Here is a 19,362-nt window from a genome sequence, read left to right as displayed (position 1 = left end):
AGAAATTTTGGACACCAGATGTATTTGGGGATTATATACTGAAAGCACTTAAAAAAAAAACTAGCAATGGTTTTTCTTTTTCCTCTTTCTCTTTCTTTCTTCTTCTTCTTCTTCTTCTTCTTCTTCTTCTTCTTCTTCTTCTTCTTCTTCTTCTTCTTCTTCTTCTTCTTCTTCTTCTTTTTTTTTTAAGATAAGGTCTCAATCTATAGCCCATAGTGACCTCAAACTTGCAACAATCTTCCTGCCTTAGCCTTCAAGTGCTAAGACTACAGTGGTGAGCCATCAAGCCTAGCTTTTTACCAAGAATCTTTTATCTTTTATAGCAAAACAATCATTCAAAGGTGAGAGAGAAATTAGGATTCCCAAATAAGAAAAAGCTGAAAAAAACTTTACAATTAGACCTGTCTGTAGGACATGCTAGAGGAAAATCCTATGAGAGAAATGGAAAGACAGACAATAACTTGTAAAAAGACAATAACTGGGAGCTATGAAGACATTTCAGCTAGAAATGGTGACACACACCTGTAATTCTAGTACTTAGGGGATAGAGGTAAGAGGATCAAAAATTCAAGTCATATTTAACTACATAGTAAGTTCAAGACTGGCGTAAGTTACATGAGACCACCTAAAAATTCTAATACAAATACATAAAATAAAATAAAATCCAAACAAATAAAAAATGAAGTAGGGAAAATCTCAACAAAAGTAAAAACAAAAGCAAGTATTTAACATAATTTTTTGTTTTCTATATGATCTGAAAAACAAATACAGTGTCAGTTTGGTTTTGGACATATTCAAGGTATAAAGAAGAAACTGAAGAAGGGTGGGATGAAGTTATGTAGAAATAGTTTTTTCATGTTAGTGAAGTTAAGATCTGAAGATGGAACAGCATGCATATTCTTCTTAACTGCACAGGAACAGACTCCAGGTAGACTGCATTTAGGTAACAAATTAAGTCTCAGTAGATTTTTAAACATATAGCTGTACAAAGTATCTTCTTCAAATAAAACAGATAAAGTTAGAAATCAGTAACAGAAGGAAAACTGAAAGATTTACAAATTCTGTTGAATTAAACACTGCTTTTAATCAACAGAGAAAAGAAGAAACCCTAAGGAAAACTGAAAGGTATGTAGAAAAGAATGAAAATGAAAATATAACAAAACTTGGAGAATGCAGTACAGCAGTGGATACAATGAAAAACGTATTTCTAGAGCAGCTTCCATTAAGAAGATCTCAAACCAACAGCCTAACTTTACAACTTAAGGAGCTGAAAAAGAAGATGAGTTAGAGAGATGGTTCAGTGGTTAAGAGTACTTGCTGTTGTTGCAGAGAACCTGATTCAGTTCCCAGCACCCACACAGAGGCTCACAATCACCTACAACTCCAGTTACTCTATATAATGCCCTTTTCTGACTTTTGTAGGCCCTAAGCATGCATGTGGTACACAAACATAAATGTAGGCAAACACTCATATACATAAAATAAATAAGTAAATCTTATAAAAAGAATAACTAACCCCTAAGCTACAAGGTAGGAAATAATAGAGATCAGAATAGATAAACAAAATAGAGAATACAAAAACAGAAAATAAAAATCAATAGAGACAACTTGGTCCTTTGAAAAGATCAAGGAAACTGGCAAACCCTTAGCTCAAATGGTCTAAGAAAAAGGACTCTAATTAAGATAAGAAAGTAGGAATATTTTTACTAATTTTTCAGAAATTGATAAAAAAAAAAAAGACTGTAAGAGAGAACAATGAAAAACTGAATACCAAGAAACTGGGCAACCCAGATCAAACAAATTCCTGGAAACAAAACCCTACCAGACTGAGAAACAAAACAGTAGAAAATCTGAACAGATCTCTCTACAAAGAAAAGCCCTAATGCAGTCATATCACTAGCAAACTGGCCAATGTTTCTCAAGATTTTCTAGACACTGAAAAGAGTTCATGACTGGAGACAGCTGACATGGATGAGCTGTAAAGCATTCTGCATTCCCTAACACAGGTAGCAGAGAGATAACTCCGGCCAGTCAGTCAGTCTGCCTCTTTCCCAGGATCCTCCCATATCTGGCTGTTACACTGAGACTCCTACCCTGCTCTCTTCTACCCACCTGGCTCCCATCCCACCTGTTCGCTGGCCTGTGCACTTACTTGCCCTAGCTTAACAACTGCTGTTCTCACAGGTCCAGGGCCTGTCTCCCATCCTACCCAGTCAGCTACCCCTCTACTCTTGTACAGACCACTCCTAGACACTCGTCCACAGCCAAAAGCACTGGCTGTGCACTGTACCACCACCTGACACAGAATAGTGTGCTCTCTACTGGTCCTTATTTACCTTTGCTCAACTGACCCTTTCCAATCATATTCAGAGAAGTTATCTGAGCAGGCAGAATCGAGCTTACTGTGCACTCGAGGACAGGCCTAAAAAGTACACTGCAAAGAAATGCTGGCCTGCCTCTGCATGTCTCACAGAGCTCCCAGTGTGTGAAGGAAGAGCAGGTATGTGTCTGGAAAGGTACCATCACAGTGTTCTAGCAGCCACCTCAATCCTCCCCCAACTCCCCTCTACTATCTGCCACTCACCAGAGAATATATTCTTGAGGTTCTCCACAGCTGCGGCCAGCTGGCTGTGCTGCACCACTGCATCCTTTACGTCTCTGAGGCTCTCAATGGTGTTGATACTCTGCCTCCAGTCCTTGCTGACATCTGCCAGTGACTGCTGGATATCCTTGACATCGTTCAGGGCACTGTGGAGCTGGCTCAGGCCTGTGCGTACCCCATCTAGCTGTGACTGGATTGCAGCCTAAGGGAGACATCATGCAGGTAAGCAGAGCCAATGACAGCCATATATGATTTCCTAAGGAATAAATTTTTCCAGGGAGAATCAAGTTCAGAAAGAATCATTTAAGGAGAACAAAAACTACCCAATTCCAAAAAAAGAAAAGAAAAAAAGAAAAAGAAAAAGAAAAATTTAATGGACTCAACACAGGAACTTTTTTTTTCAATACTGCCTGGGAACAGAACAATGTTACATTTTAAATGATACTTTACATTTCAATGATACTTAAAAGAATCATGGGAGGAGGAATGTTTCATTCAGGAGAGTACAGTAAAGAATAAATTTAAAAAGTAATAGATTAACAAAGGAGAACAAAGATTCTATCATATCCAGCTCAGTAAACCAGCAAAACTCTATCTGGCTAGGGAGAGAGCAAAGACCAAACATTAGTCCAACTGCTCTCAATAACTAAATATAAAATGGCCTTAATTTTCCAATTAAAAGATGCAAACTAGTTGACTGGATTGAGAAAAGAAGATCCAAGTATCTATTGTCTACAAGAATCACGCCTTACTGGCAAGGATATTCACAGAGAGAATGACAGGATAGAGGTTGATTTACTAAACAAATGAAAGCTGAAAAGGTGACGTAGCTTTTCTGAAACAGAATAAAGTAGATTTCAAACAAAAATTGAATCACTATTCTGAGATTTGATAAAGTAGTCTTAAAAGCACAATTAGTCAGAAGATATAAATACAGATGCATATTAATTAAGGGAACAATCCACCAAGAAGGTATAACCAGGCCAGTCAGAGAAAAGAGGCCCGCCTGCCCTCGAGAACCCTCCTACACCCTTGGTTTCGAATACTAACAACCCACCCCACTTACACCCCTCCCACACCACCACCACCACCCACTGCTATGCCCCCACCCGCACAGGCATATATTAGCTGCTCAGGCATAGGCCACACCATTCAGAAGAACAGAGAAGCTAACTCAAGCAGAGATTCACTCCCGGACCAGAGACCATGTGGGCTGACAAACCCCAGATAGGTGGGCACACCCGCAGAACTACCACTCTCTCAGTGCCCCTGCCTACTACCCCAATCCCCACTCTCCTCATTACCATGTCCCATCCCCTAACTCAGGCAGAGACTTCCTGCTGAAACAAAGACCAAGCTAGCCACCAGAATTCCAGCCCTCAACTCAGTTGGTGATTCCCTGACAGACCAGAGGTCATGCCAGACACCAGAAATCCATGTGACACAGACTAGAAGACCAAAGAGAAAACAGAAACCAAAGAACAAAACACCTATTCAACAAAGACAAACGCAGAAATCGGCACCTAGATCTATAATCATCCCAGATTCAGATGCCTAGACAACAATGTAAAAACACAATCAACAACAGTCAAGGCAATATACAACCACCAGAGCCCAGCTATCCTACTACAGAAGGCCGGAATATTCCAACACAGTGGAAGCATAAGAAAACTACCTTAAAACTAACTTTATCAAGATGGTAGTGGAAATGAATACCCTTAATCCCAGCACTTGGAAGACAGAGGCAGATGGATCTCTGTGAGTTCAAGGCCAGCCTGGTCTACAAAGTGAGTTCCAGGACACCCAGAGCTGTTACACAGAGAAACTCTGTCTCAAAAAATAAAAAAACAAACAAAACAACAACAAAAAAAGAGGAAATGAATAAATCCCCTAAAGAAATCTATAATGAGTTCTGGTACTCTCTTCTGATGTGCAGGCATACATGTAGACAGAACACATTGTATACATAATAAATAAATACATCTTAAAAAAAAGAAATCCAGGAAAACACAAACAATTAGAAGAAATGAATAAATCAAAACAGGTGAAGGAAATGAATAAAACTGTTCAAGACCTGTAAACAGAAATAGAAGAAATAAAGAAAACACAAACTGAATGAATTCTGGAAATGGAAAATCTAGATAAGTGAACAGGAACTACAGACACAAGCATCAGCAACAGAATATAAGAGATAGAAGAGAGAATCTCAAGCACTGAAGATATGATAGAAGAGACAGATACACTGATCAAAGAAAATGTTAAATCTAAAAAATTCCTGACACAAAACATCCAGGAAATCTAGGACACTATGAAAAGACCAAACCTAAGAATAACAGGTACAGAAGAAGAATCCCAGCTCAAATACCTAAAAAATATTTTTACCAAAATCATAGAAGAAAATTTTACTAACCTAAAGAAGGACATGCCTATAAAGGTACAAGAAGCTTACAGAACACCAAATAGATTGTACCAGAAAAAGAAAGTTCCTTTGCCACATGATAATCAAAACATTAAACATAAAGAACAAAGAAAGAATATTAAAAGCTACAAGGGAAAAAGGTCAAGTAACATATAAAGGTAGACCTATTAGAATTACATCTGACTTATCAACAGAGACTCTAAAAGCTGGAAGGGCCTGTAGAGATATCTTGGAGACTCTAAGAGACCACAGATGCCAGCCCAGATTACTATACCCAGTAAAACTTTCAATCACCATAGATGGAAAAGACAAGATATTGCATGACAATGTCAAATTTAAACAGTATCTACATACAAATTCAGCCCTACAGTAGGTACTAGAAGGAAAACTCCAAATCAAGGAAGTTAACTATACCCATGAAAACATGGGAAATAAATAATCTCACACCAGCAAAACAAAAAGAGGAAAACACACACACACACATACACACACACACACACACACACACACACACACACACACACAGACGCACGCACCACCACCACCACCACCAACAACAACAACAACAACAAAATAACAGGAATTAATAATCATTGGTCATTTATATCTCTCAATATCAATGGACTCAATTCCCCCAATAAAAAGACACAGGCTAACAGAATGGATATAAAAACAAGATCCATCCTTTTGCTGTATACAAGAAACACACCTCAACATCAAAGATAGATATTACCTCAGAGTAAAGGGTTGGGAAGAGATTTTTCAAGCAAATGGACCTTAGAAGCAAGGTGGTTTAGCTATTCTAATATCTAACAAATAGACATCAAACCAAAATTAATCAAAAGAGATGAGGAAGAACATTTCCTATTCATCAAAGGAAAAATCCATTAAGATTATGTTTCAATTCTTAACATCTATGCCCCAAATGCAATGGTACCACATTTGTGAAAGAAACATTACTAAAGCTTAAATCACACATCAAATCTCACACATTATTAGTAGAAGACTTCAATACCCCACTCTCACCAATGGATAAGTCATCCAGACAAAAACTAAACAGAGAAATAAGGGAGCTAACAGACATTATGAACTAAATGGACCTAACATATCTACAGAACATTTCACCCAAACACAAAAGAATATACCTTCTTCTCAGCACCTCACAGAACTTTCTCCAAAACTGACCACATATTCTGTCACAAAGCAAGTCTCAACAGATACAAAAAACCTGAAATACCCCCTATATCCTATCAGACCACCATGGATTAAAGCTGGATTTCAACAACAGAAACCACAGAAAGCCTACAAACTCATAGAAACTGAACAACTCTCTACTGAATGACTACTGGGTCAAGGCAAAAAGAAAGAAGGAAAGACTTCCTAGAATTCAATGAAAATTAATGCACAACATACCCAAACTTATGGGACACAATGAAAACAGTGCTAACAAGAAAGTTCACAGCACTAAGTGCCTTCATAAAGAAACTCGGAAGATCTTATACTAGCAACTTAATAGCACATCTAAAAGTTCTAGAACAAAAAGAAGCAAACCTATCCAAGAGAAGTAGATAGCAGTAAATAATCAAATTGAGGGCTAAAATCAATAAAATTGAAACAAAGAGATCAATACAAAGAATCAATGAAACAAAGAGTTGGTTCTTTGAGAAAAATCAACAAGATAGACAAACACTTATGCAAACTAACTAAAAGGCAGAGAGAGAATATCCAAATTAACAAAATCAGAAATGAAAAGAGGGATATAACAACAGTCACTGAGGGAATCTAGAGAATCATTAGGTCATACTTCAAAACCTGTACTCCACAAAATTAGAAAACCTAAAAGAAATGGACAGATTTCTTGATTGATACCACATACCCAAATGAAATCAAGACCAGAAAAACAATTCAAATGGGCCTATAACCCCTAAGGAAATAGAAGCAGTCATTAAAAGTCTCAAAATCAAAAAAGCCCAAGGCCAGATGGTTTCAGCACAGAATTCTACCAGACTTTCAAAAAAGGGCAAATACCAATACTCCTCAAATTATTCCACACAATAGAAACAGAAGGAAGATGGCCAAACTCTTTCTATGAGGCTACAATTACCCTGATACCCAAACCACACAAAGATTCAACAAAGAAAGAGAATTATAGATCAATTTCCCTCATGAACATTGATGTAAAAAATACTCTCAAAATAAATCCAAGAACACATCAAAAAGATCATCTACCAGAGATGCAGAGATAGTTCAACATATAAAAATCTAACAATGTAATCCTTCATATAAATAAACTGAAAGAAAAAAATCTATATCTCATTAGATGCTGAAAAGTCTTTGACAAAATCTAACATCCCTTTATGATAAAAGTCTTGGAGAGAACAGGGACACAAGGGACCTACCCAAACATAATAAAGGCAATTTACAGCAAGCCTATAGCCAACATCAAACTAAATAGAGAGAAACTCAAAGCAATTCGACTAAAATCACAAACAAGACAAGGCTGTCCACTCCCTCCATATCTATTCAATGTAGTATTTGAAGTTCTAGCTAGAGCAATAAGACAACTAAAGATCAAGGGGATACAAATTGGAAAGCAAGAAGTCAAAGTATTGTTATTTGCAGATAGTATGATAGTATACATAAGTGACCCCCAAAATTCTACCAAGGAACTCCTACAGTTGATAAATATCTTCAGTGAAATGGCTAGATACAAGATTAACTTAAAAACAAAAAACAAAAAAACAAAAAAAAAAAACAAAACAAAACAAAAAAAAAAACTCCTATACACAAATAGCAAATGGGCTGAGAGAGAAATCAGGAAAATAACACCCTTCACAATAGCCACAAATAATATAAAATATCTGGGATAACTCTAGTCAATCAAACTAGACCTATATGGCAATACTTCAAGTCTTTGAAGAAAGAAATTGAAGAAAATCAGAAGATGGAAAGATCTCCCATGCTCATAATTGGTAGGATTAACATAATAAAAATGACCATCTTACCAAAAGCTGTTGTGGAATGTTAGTTTAAGACGTGTCAGGTGGCACACGCCTTTAATCCCAGCACTCGGGAGGCAGAGCCAGGCAGATCTCTGTGAGTTTGAGGTCAGCTTGGTCTACAGAGCGAGATCCAGGAAAGGCACAAAGTTACACAGAGAAACCCTGTCTCGAAAAACCAAAAAAAAAAAAAAAAGTGTCACATTTGTGTATGCTGTGGAATATTTGTTTAATGATGCAAGAATATGTGGCATGTGTTTAACTCTGTGAAGCTGTGTTACTTTGCCTAACTAGAGCACCTGATTGGTCTAAAAAAGAGCTGAATGGCCAATACCTAGTCAGGAGAGAGATAGGCAGGGCTACCAGGCAGAGAGAATAAATAGAAGGAGAAAAAGAGAAGAGGGAGGAATGAAAGAAGGAGGAGGCCAGGGGCTAGCCACCCAGCCACAGAATAAGAAGGAAAGAAAGGTATATAGAACAGAGGAAGGTAAATGCTCAGAGGCAAAAGATAGACAGGATAATTTAAGTTAAGAAAAATTGGCAAGAAATAAGCTAAGGCCAGGCATTCATAAGTAAGAATAAGTCTCCATGTATTTATTTGGGAGTTGGGTGGTGGGCCTCCAAAGAGTAAATAAAACCAACTACAAAAAGTAATCTACAGATTCAATGCAATCCCCATCAAAATTTCAACACAATCCGTTACAGACTTAGAAAGATAATATTCAACTTCATATGGAAAAACGAAAAACCCAGGATAGCTAAAATGATCCCATACAGTAAGAGAACTTCTGGAGTTCCTTGATTTTAAGCTGTATCACCATCCCTGATTTTAAGCTGTACTGCAGAGCTATAGTAATAAAAACTGTAAGGTATTGACATAAAAACAGACAGGTTGATCAATGGAATCAAATTGAAGACCTAGACATAAATCCACATACCTACAGACACCTGATCTTTCACAAAGAAGCCAGAAATAAACAATAGAAAAAAATAAAGCATCTTCAACAAACGGTGCTGGTCTAACTGGATGTCTGCATGTAGAGGAATGCAAATAGATCCATATCTATCACCCTGCACAAAACTCAAGTCCAAGTGGATCAAAGACCTCAACATAAAACCAGATACATCGAACCTGATAGAAGAGAAAGTAGGGAATAGCCTTGAATGCAATGAACAGGAGACAACTTCCTGTTGACAATAAATGGGACCTCATAAACTGAAAAGCTTCTATAAAGCCAAGGACATCATCATTAGAACAAAATGGCAGCCTATAGAATGGAAAAGATTTTCACCAACCCCATATCTGACAAAGGGCTGATCTCTTTGGAAGAGTTAGAAGAGACTTTTCCTGTAAGAATTAAACACAAATTCTAACATAAATAGATCCAGAAAGGATTGTGAAGAGCAACATTCTACCAAGTGTCTTTTTAGGACCCAATTAAAAAATAAAGTCAATGAAATGATTCCTAATGCTGTTCTGCTATACTCATAGACTAGAGCCTGGCACAATTGTCATCAGAGAGGTTTCATCCAGCAACTGATGGGGGCAGATGCAGAGATCCACATCCAAACATTAGGTGGAGTGTGGAGAATCCTGCAGAAGAGGGTAAGGAAGGATTGTAGGAGCCAGAGGAGCCAAGGACACAAAAAAACAGCCCACAGAATCAACTAACCAGGGCTCCTAGGGGCTCACAGAGACTGGAACAACAGTCAGGGAGCCTATATGGTTCTGACCTAGGTCCTCTGCATACATATTGTAGTTGTGTAGCCTGATGTTTTTCTGGGACTCCTAATAGTGGGAGCAGGGAATATCTCTGACTTTTTGCTTGCTTTTGGGACCCTTTCCTCTTACTGAGTTGCCTTGTTCAGCTTTGATATGAGGGTGTGTGCCTAGTCTTATTGTAACTTGATATGCTGCGTTTGGTTGATATCCCTGCTTTTTTCTGAAGGGAAATAGGAGGAGGAGGGGAGCTGGGGGAGAGGAGATGGGGTGGGGAAGGAGCTAGAAGGAGAAGAGGGAAGGGAAACTATGGTCAGGATGTAATATATGAAGAATAAAAAAGAAAAAATTTAAAGTGAGGCATAATAACAACATAATTCAAGATAAATGAATAAAAAGATCTTAAAAATATGAAGATATAACAACTGTAAATATATACACACCAAATATGGGTCTCATTATTTCATAAAATACTACTGGACATAAAGAGGCAGACAGGTCCTAATACTTTAATAATGGTTTAATCAAAAATCCCACTATTATCAATAGATTATCGAGACTAAAAATCAATAAACAAACCTCAGTGTTAAACTATACTACAGATCAAATGGACTTAAGAGGTTTTCTGTACACAAGCATGTCTAACCTATTGATACTGCAACATGATATCGTTACCTATAAAGTTTGTGGTCAACAACTGCACAATGGGACTTTTTTTTAAATCTCATGTTTTAAGTAAGCTTATAATTTTATGTTGGGCTGCATTCATAACTACTCATTATAACAGTTCAGACACACCTGATTCTACAGAGTATCCTATCCAACATTTGAATAATAAATATTTTTCTCATTAAGCTATGGAACTTTCTTCAACAGAGATCACATTTTAGTACATACAGTAAGTAAGTTTAAATAAAAACAAAAATTTCAAATAATTTCTTATATCTTATCAGATAACAATGGAATAAAACTAAAAATCAACAGCAAGAGAAACCACAGAAACTATAAAAATAATTGGAAGACTGAAAAATTCTCTTGAATGATCAGTAGGTCATTAAAAATATCTAAATATAAATGTAAAAATTCTTAGTAAGTAAAAATGAAGGCACAATTTATCAGAACCTTTAGGATACAGCTAAGGCTATCTTGAGAAAAGCTTTGAATGATTACATGAAAAAAAAAATCAGAGATCTCAAACCAATTAGCTAAGGATCTACCTCAAGATCTTAGAAAAACAAGAACAAGAAAAATTAAACAACAGTAGACATCAAAAAATAATAAAGATCAGGACATAAATTAATGAAATCAAAATTAAAAGGATAATACATAGAGTCAATTATTTAAAGAGTTAGTTCTTTAAAAAAAAAAAAAAGAAAAAAAAAAAAAACAAGATGGGGAAAAAAGGCCCAAACTAATAAAACTAGAGATGACAAGGGAGACAATAAACACCAATGAAATCCAGAAGCTCTGAAAGCTTATGTTCCCCAAACTGAGTAATCATCACTCATACTCAGCTGTAAACTCAGTGAGCGACAACAATGACTGGCCTGTGAAGACATGTCTACTGGTGCAGTCATTGCACAAACACCATGGAAGTAACCAACTACTTTCTGCTTGGATTTAAACCCAGCTCCACAAGATGAAACCTGTACCTGGCATCATTACTGGGCCAAGAACCTATGGTTAAACAGTTCATACGACTTAGAAGAGAACCTACTATTATTTTGCTAAAGGGACACAGTATAAATTGATTCCTAATGATTTATCATTTTACAGACAGATCAATGCATCACTCAATCCTCATCTGAGAAGCTTCTATTTTCAGTAGATGGTCTTTAACACAGAAACTCATAACTGGCCAATGTGCAGAGAATAAGAAACTGCTGAGCCAGGCGGTGGTGGTGGTGCACGTCTTTAATCCCAGCACTTGGGAGGCAGAGCCAGGCGGATCTCTGTGAGTTTGAGGCCAGCCTGGGCTACAGAGTGAATTCCAGGAAAGGCACAAAGCTACACAGAGAAACCCTGTCTCGAAAAACAAAAAACAAACAAACAAAAAAAAAAAAAGAAAGAAAGAAAAGGAAAAAGAAAAGAAAGAAAAAGAAAAAAAGAGAATAAGAAACTGTAGAATGCTCAGCCCTAAAGGGAACATATCTACTGTACACTACCCCTTCTTCCCCACAATGTTCAATCAGGGACCATTGTAGAAGAGATAACAGAAGTATATAAGAGCCAGAGGGAGTGGATGGCCACATGGAAACATCTTCTGGATATAGTAGGGCAGCTGCACATTTGAACTCATTGTGGTTTTGACAAAACCTGTGCAAACCCAAACCAGACCAAATTCCAGCATAGTGAGGGGAGTTGGGCACACAATCCCACCCCTAGCAGTGGAACTGTTGGCAATTGTTAGCTGCTGGGAAAGGAAGGGTCAGTTTTCTCTAACAGCGTTGCTCCTGGTAAGTTGACCACACTCCAGCGGAAGACCACACATCTAAGAATATCTGGGCAGCACAAATTGGTCTTGGAAAGTGGTTGCTTGCTTTTTTTTTTTTTTTTTTTTTTTAGAAAGACACAAAGTTGGTTGGACAGAGAAATGGGGATGAGTCTGGGAAGAATTAGAGGTATGAATATTATCAAAACACATTATGGGAAACTCAAAACTTTCAAAGAACTAAGAGATATGTAAAAACAAAACAATAATAATAAAAAGCAATCCTAAAATTGTTACAGAAGCACAAGACTGTGGTGGTAATCTAATTGTATTGAAATATTATTTTGATTTGTACTGAAATATTAATTTGATTGTATGTTAATAAATAAAGTTGTCTGGGGGTCAGAGCTATTAGAGCCATAGCAAGAGTGTGGCGGTGGTGGCACATGCCTTTAATCCCATAGATATCTGTGTGTTCAGGGTCAGAGCTATTAGAGCCATAGCAAGAGTGTGGCGGTGGTGGCACACGCCTTTAATCCCATAAGATCTCTGTGTGTTCAGGGATACAGCCAGCATTGGAGACATATGCCTTTAAGACCTAGGGGGCTATACATTCAGACAGTGACGAGGCAGTCATGTGTTTGGGTTTACAACCAATGAGAAGGCAGAACAACATACTTTAAAAATACGAACCGACAGGAAGTAGGTCTCTTTTCGCGAAGCTGGGACAGCAGGAGGAAGGGTGAGATTTTAGCTCTGAGCTCTGACTTCTTGGCTTTCTCTTTTACATTGTTTCTGTGTTTCTTATTTAATAGCACGGTTGGTTACATCTACATCTGGCGCCCAACGTTCGTGTTACGAATTCATGAAAAAGCTGTTTGCCTGTGGCCTTGCGAGCCCCAGCTCAGGCCCAAGCTACACTCAGCCGGTTGTGGTGGCACACGCCGGTAGGATTTGCTGAAGGAGACAGAGGCAGGAAGATCCTGAGTTTGAGGCCAGCCTAGGAGGCTTGGGAGAAGCTTTGGCCCGGACTGAACCACAAACAGTGGTGGGACCATGGAAGCAGTGGCTACTGCTCCACATTGCCAGCTCCTCCTCATCGTGTTGGTGACTTCGGTGATGCTACTACCTGGGACGAAGGGTTTACTGCTGCTGGTTCAGAGAAGAATTGCCAGGACCATCGTGTTACAAGAAAGCATCGGCAAAGGTCAGTTTGGAAAAGTTTGGCAAGAAAAATGGTGGGGAGAAATTGTTGTGAAGATTTTCTGTTCTAGGGTGTTCATGGTTCCGAGAGACAGACATTTATCAGACTATGATTGCTCCAAACCACAGAGGAGGCAAAAAAAAAAAAAAAAAAAAGTCTGCAGGAAACCATGACCATGCCTAACAGTGACTTTGAAATCTTCAAAAAGATGACAAGATCCTACAACGATGATTCCACATGGACTATGATAAAGCCATTAAGCTGATTAACACCATGGAAAAATCGACTTTGGACTACAAACTGGTCAGGACAATTTCTAGAGGACTAGCTGAGATGATCCAGCCTGACAGACTACTTGAACAAGGACTTGAAACAAGCCCTGAACTTTCCTATTATGTAGAGACTGGACAAATGATACAGGACTTGATGATTAATCCAAAAATTTTCTTTTCAAGATTCCCTAAAGATATCTTCACCCCTAGAAAGCAAGAATAAAAAGAGAATATAGATATGAGATAGATCATCGAATCTACTCTGAGAAAAAAGATAAAGAAATAATAGGATAAATAGGTAGATCACTGAATCTACACTGAAGAAAGAGGGGAAGATATAAAAATGACAAAAGGTAGACTAATGAATCTATTATGAAAAGAAAAAAGAGTGAATATGGATATAAGATAAAAAGGGAGATTATGGAATCTACTTTTAAAAAGGAACTACTTGTTTTAAATAAGATAAGTAATGAAAATTTTTTGGTCTGGGTTTATCAGATGTTACTGGACATTGTTAATATATATAATGGAGTTTTTATCTGAATCTGTCAAATGTTAATGGACTAGACATCATTAATGTAATTTTTGGCTGTATATATTGTATATACTTATTGGATAGTTTTTCTTGTATTAGTTATAAGCTTTCTTTAATTTTAGACAAAAAGAGAGGAGATGTGGTGGTATTGTGTTCCCCAAAATATTGTGTACCTTAATAAATTTATCTGGGGTCAGAGAACAGACAGCCACTAGATACAAAGGCTAGAAAATGGTGGCACTCACACCTTTAATCCTAGCATTCCAGAGATAGAAATCCCTCTGGATCTCTGTGAGTTCAAGGCCACATTGGAAACAGCCAAGCATGGTGACACGCCTTTAATCCCAGAAAGCCAGCCTTTAATCCCAGGGAGTGGTGGTAGAAAGCAAAAAGATATATAAGGCGTGAGGACGAGAAACTAGAAGCTTTTTGGCTGGTTAAGCTTTCAGGCTATGGAGCAACACAGTTCAGCTGAGATTCATTCTGGGTGAGGACTCAGAGGCTTCCAGTCTGAGGAAACAGGACCAGCTGAGGAACTGGTGAGGTGAGATAGCTGTGGCTTGTTGTGTCTCTCTGATCTACCAGCATGGACCCCAATAACTTGCCTCAGGTTTGATTTTATTAATAAGAAAGCATCCTGCTACACAAGACTTCGAAACAGTCAAAGCAATTCTAATCAGGAAGAACAAAGTTTGAGGCATTACAATTCTGGATTTCAAATTATACTGCAAAGTGAAAGAAATAGAAACAGCATGGTGCTGACACAAAAACAGACCCACAAACCAATGGAATAGGCTAATAATGATACAGGAAAGAAAATAAATGCATTATAACTACAACCATTTAGTTTTTGATAAAGGTATCAAAATCATAGTTGGAAAAGGCAGTCTCATTATAAACAGTATTGGGAAAATGCAGTATTTACATGCAGAAGAATAAAACTAGATCCCTACCACTCACCTTGCACAAAAATCAATTCAAAATGGATCAAAGATGTATGTAAAATATAAGACCTGAAACTTTGAAAATGCTAGAGGAAAACAGAGAAACACTGTAAGATATAAGCGCAGGCAAACATACATTGAAAAGAACTCAAACAGGCTCAAGAAGTAATAATTAAGAATTGACAGCCAGAAATTAAAAAAACTTCTAAACAACAAAGGAAACAATCAAAAAAGTCAAGAGACAGCCTACAGAACAGGAGATTTTTTGCCTTCTCTATATCTAACAGGGTATTAATACTAACCATCCATAAAGAACTCAAAAATTCAACACCAAAAACCCCAAGTCATCCATTTACAAACAAACAAATTAAACGGACAGCTCTCAAAAGAAGAAATACAAATGTCAAAAAACAAAAACAAAAACAAACAACAACAAAAACCCAAAAAGTTCAACATCAGTCTTCAGGAAAAGGCAATTAAAACTATACTCAATGTGGATGTGGTGACTGACACACAACTGGAAAGTCAGCAGTCAAGGCCCAAAGCAAAAGAACTACTGTGACATTGAGGCCACATAAGGAGTACAAAGCCAGCCAGAAGTACATGTCCAAAAACATCACACACAAAGAAACAACAAACAAAAATAGCCAAATAAAAGATAAAAGTGCACTAATATTCTATCTCATTCTGATCACAATGGCTATCATTAAAAATAAAATGCTGGGAGCTGGAGAGATGATGGCTCAGTGGTTAAGAGCACTTCTTGCCCCTGCAGTCCTGGCTTCAGTCCTCGGCACCCACATGGGGGCTCACAACCATTCATAACTCTAGTTCCTGAGGACCCAATGCCCTCTTATGACCTCTGCAGGCAACAGGCAAGCATAGGTACACATACATACTTGCAGAAAAAAACACTCATATACATAAAATGAAATAAATGAATCTAAGAAGAAACATTTTTCTTTTTTAAACTGAAACAAATGACAACAAATGATAGCAATGGTGGGGGTGGGGAAGGAACCTTCTTTATACATTGCTGGTTGTTCTGTAAACTGGTATAGTCACTGAAATAAGTATGGAGTTATCTTCAAAACATAAAACTACCATACAATCCAGCTGTATCACTCACAGGTATATATCCAAGAGTCTAAGTCACATACCAAAGAGATAACCATGAGCACATCAGTGTTTATTGCTGTACTATTCACAAAAGCCAAGACATGGAACTGGCTTAGATGTCCATCAACAGATGAATGGATAAAGTACACAGAATTTTATTCAACTGCAAAGAAGGATGAAACTATGTCATTTGCAGGAAAATAGATGACAGAAACTAGAGATCATTTTACATTAAATAAGTGAGATTCAGAAAGACAAATATTGCATGTTTTCTTTCAGAAGTGCAGAAACTAGATATAAGTACACACACAAAGACAAACACACCATGAAATTTAAAGGATTTAGGAGGTGTGAAGAAATAGTCTACAGCAGTTTTCAACCTTCCTAACGCTTCAACCCTTTAATACAGTTACTCATGCTGAGGTGACCCCCAACCACAAAATTATTTTTGTTGCTACTTCATAACTGTAATGTTGCTACTGTCATGAATCGTAATGTAAAATATCTGTGTTTTGTAATGGTCTTAGGTGACCCCTGTGAAAGGGTCATTCAACCCCCAAAGGGGTTGTGACCCCCAGTTTGAGAACTGTTGTTCTAAATGAAAGGAACTAGAGAAAACAGTAAGAAAGAAGAAAGACAAAAATACCATGTTCTCTCTCATATACATAATCTAGATTTAAATATATATACACATAATATATATTATATTGTGTTGACTAACTTTTATGTTAACTTGACACAAGATGGAGTCATCTGAGAGGAGGGAACCTCAACTGAGACAAATATCTCCATAAAATAGAGGGCTGTAGGCAAGCAGGGTAGGGAAGAGCGGAAACTTAAGACAAATGACTCTGTCCCGTGATTTCTATGTTCCCCTACCTTTAGCCTGGCCTCCACAGAAGCCTTCTTCCGAGCCTCCCTTCTGCGATACTGCTCCACTTTGTCCAGCTGGTCTGGGCGCTGAAGCATCCCAGCAACCCTTTGGACTGCTGTTGCAACAGCCTCCAGGTCTGTCTCCTTCATGGTCAAAAAGCAGGCAGAGTCTTTGCACATATCATACCACAGGTACACTATGTACACAAAGGAGAGTGTATGTTAGAAAGGGCAAAGTGATGGCACCAAACTGACCATTCACAGGTCATGTGATCACAGTGCAACTAAAGGAGAATTTCTATGATATTTAAATCAGTACACAGAAATAAAGGCTGAACTTGGGTCCTAAACTTAACAAAACCACAAATCTTTGGAATTCAAGTGCTGGGAAGATTTTACCTTAACAAAGAGAAGCACGGATATCTCACAGGCATGAGAGAGGCACACACACAAGATATTTATAGAGGGACTTAAGACTATGTCAAAGGCATCTCTATCACAATTATTCGTCCTATTAAAGACCAACTTTTCATTTCTGGAGCTGTCACCCCATTGCTGGCCATGCTCATTGAGTAGTCACTGGAAGACAATGACTATTACATACATCTCAGCAGCCCAGTGGGCAAATATGAGTCCTAAGACTCCCCCTTAGCACTGCTCTGGGTACCCAAGAGTCCATTTCTTACTTTTTAACACCTTTAAAATAAAGTTAAGACAGCAAAAGGTACATATTCTCCTTACTCAAGTAGTTTGTTCCCCTAAGCACAGATGTTCAGATAGTAGGTCAATCAGCCCTCAATCTGAGATCCAATGCTACCCTAGTCATGGACCAACACAGGCTATGTGCTGAGTATCTAGCAAATGAGGAAAATTAATAACATTGTTTCCTTTGATTTCAGCTACTCAATATTCACAGATATGATTAAAAAAAAACAACCCTCCTCCTGGAGCTTTTCACTCTCCATTCCCATTTGGTCTCAGAAAACCACTAAAATCCATTGTAGACTTTCAGTCATGTAACTTCTTCCTGTGTATCTCTTTGCATTTCTCATTCAAGTGGAACAGCATTGCAAATAGTATCTTCATCTTCTGATTATAAAATTATATATACTCAAATAGAAAATCTGAGCAGGCAATAGACATAGGATTCTAGAGGCAACCACTTCTAACAAGACTATTTTAATTTTTCTTCTCTATTTCTTTAAAAGTTGAGGTTCCATTGTAAACATAATTGCAATTGCAGGTTTTTGCTTCTTGCTTTGACATGTTATTCTCAGCATTCCCAATGACATTAAAACCTATATCCTATTTTAAGTAATTTTATTGACAGGGCTAGGTATTAAACTCAACATCCAACCACTCCTGCTGGCACAGTGTCACCCACTCCAGCAGACAGGTGAAAGGCAGTCCAGTGGCAGTGGTACAGGATGCTTAAGGAAAGCTGACAAAACCTTTGCAAGAAAGAATACACTTATAAACCTGAACACAGAGAATCAGAAGGTAAGAAACGACACGGGATCTCCATCAAGCCTGGTTCCAATGGCAGCCTGAGGACTGTCAGATTTGGGGCCACAGGGGCAAAAGGGAACTAACTCAGAGGGTTGAAACAGCCCCGCCCAAGGGGGGACGCTCATCGAGGACAGACCCAAACCCGCCCAGGGTGCCGCACCAAAGGCCGCCAGAAACGTCGGACAGTGGGGGCCCCGCCGAAGTACAAACCCGCGAAGGGGCACACTGTGCCAGCGCAGAGCCCCGCCCACAGCTCAACGACCCGAGGCCGCCAGAACTGAGGTTCCTCACCGTCCACGAAGTTGCTTCCACCTCCCGGAGCCCGACCGGAAGTGTGCAGCGAGGTCACTTCCGTTTCCGAGGTTGGGGCGGAAGGACAGGACCAGGGTAGCCTTGAAGGCTGTTGCTGTGCGGGCAAATCTTCGGGAGTCTCCTTGGAGGCATGTCCTCCCCCTTGTGACAGACTCAAAATGACCAGGGATTGCGGATCCTGGCCTGGCTCAGCCTTCTGACGTTTGGCCCTTTCCCGGCCCTCTCTTCTGATGTATCACCTGCTGTACCCACCCCTTTTCTCTGGATTCACCTCACGTCTGCCCTTGCTCGGTTCCTCTCCTTAGCCACCTCAGTCTCTCCACACCTCTCTATCTCTTTACTGTGTCGTGTGTTCAAAGTTACACTACTTATACTTCGTATATTTGTTTCTTCTTGCTAACCTTGCCTTCACCTGTCCTCCAG

The 19,362-nt window shown here is 38.5% G+C and overlaps 1 protein-coding gene across 2 annotated transcripts in view; it reads right to left on the bottom strand.

Moving 5' to 3' along the window:
- Exoc3 (exocyst complex component 3) overlaps positions 1-19,082 on the bottom strand; it is a 33,200-nt gene extending 14,118 nt beyond the window's left edge. The window contains exons 1-3 of one of the 2 annotated variants that reach the window (XM_006990024.4): positions 18,919-19,082; positions 17,125-17,315; positions 2,585-2,804 (exon numbers count right to left, since the gene is read on the bottom strand). In XM_006990024.4, coding sequence (XP_006990086.1) covers positions 2,585-2,804; positions 17,125-17,298 — 394 coding nt within the window. In that variant the 5' untranslated portion in view covers positions 17,299-17,315; positions 18,919-19,082. Of the gene's footprint in view, positions 1-2,584; positions 2,805-17,124; positions 17,316-18,837 lie in introns of both variants that reach the window. The other variant, XM_042261332.2, reaches the window with a different exon arrangement.
- Positions 19,083-19,362: the final 280 nt, after the last annotated feature.

This window comes from Peromyscus maniculatus, chromosome 15, assembly GCF_049852395.1.
Source record: "Peromyscus maniculatus bairdii isolate BWxNUB_F1_BW_parent chromosome 15, HU_Pman_BW_mat_3.1, whole genome shotgun sequence".
Lineage (NCBI taxonomy): Eukaryota > Metazoa > Chordata > Mammalia > Rodentia > Cricetidae > Peromyscus > Peromyscus maniculatus.
This window is presented reverse-complemented; position numbering and strand designations above follow the sequence as displayed.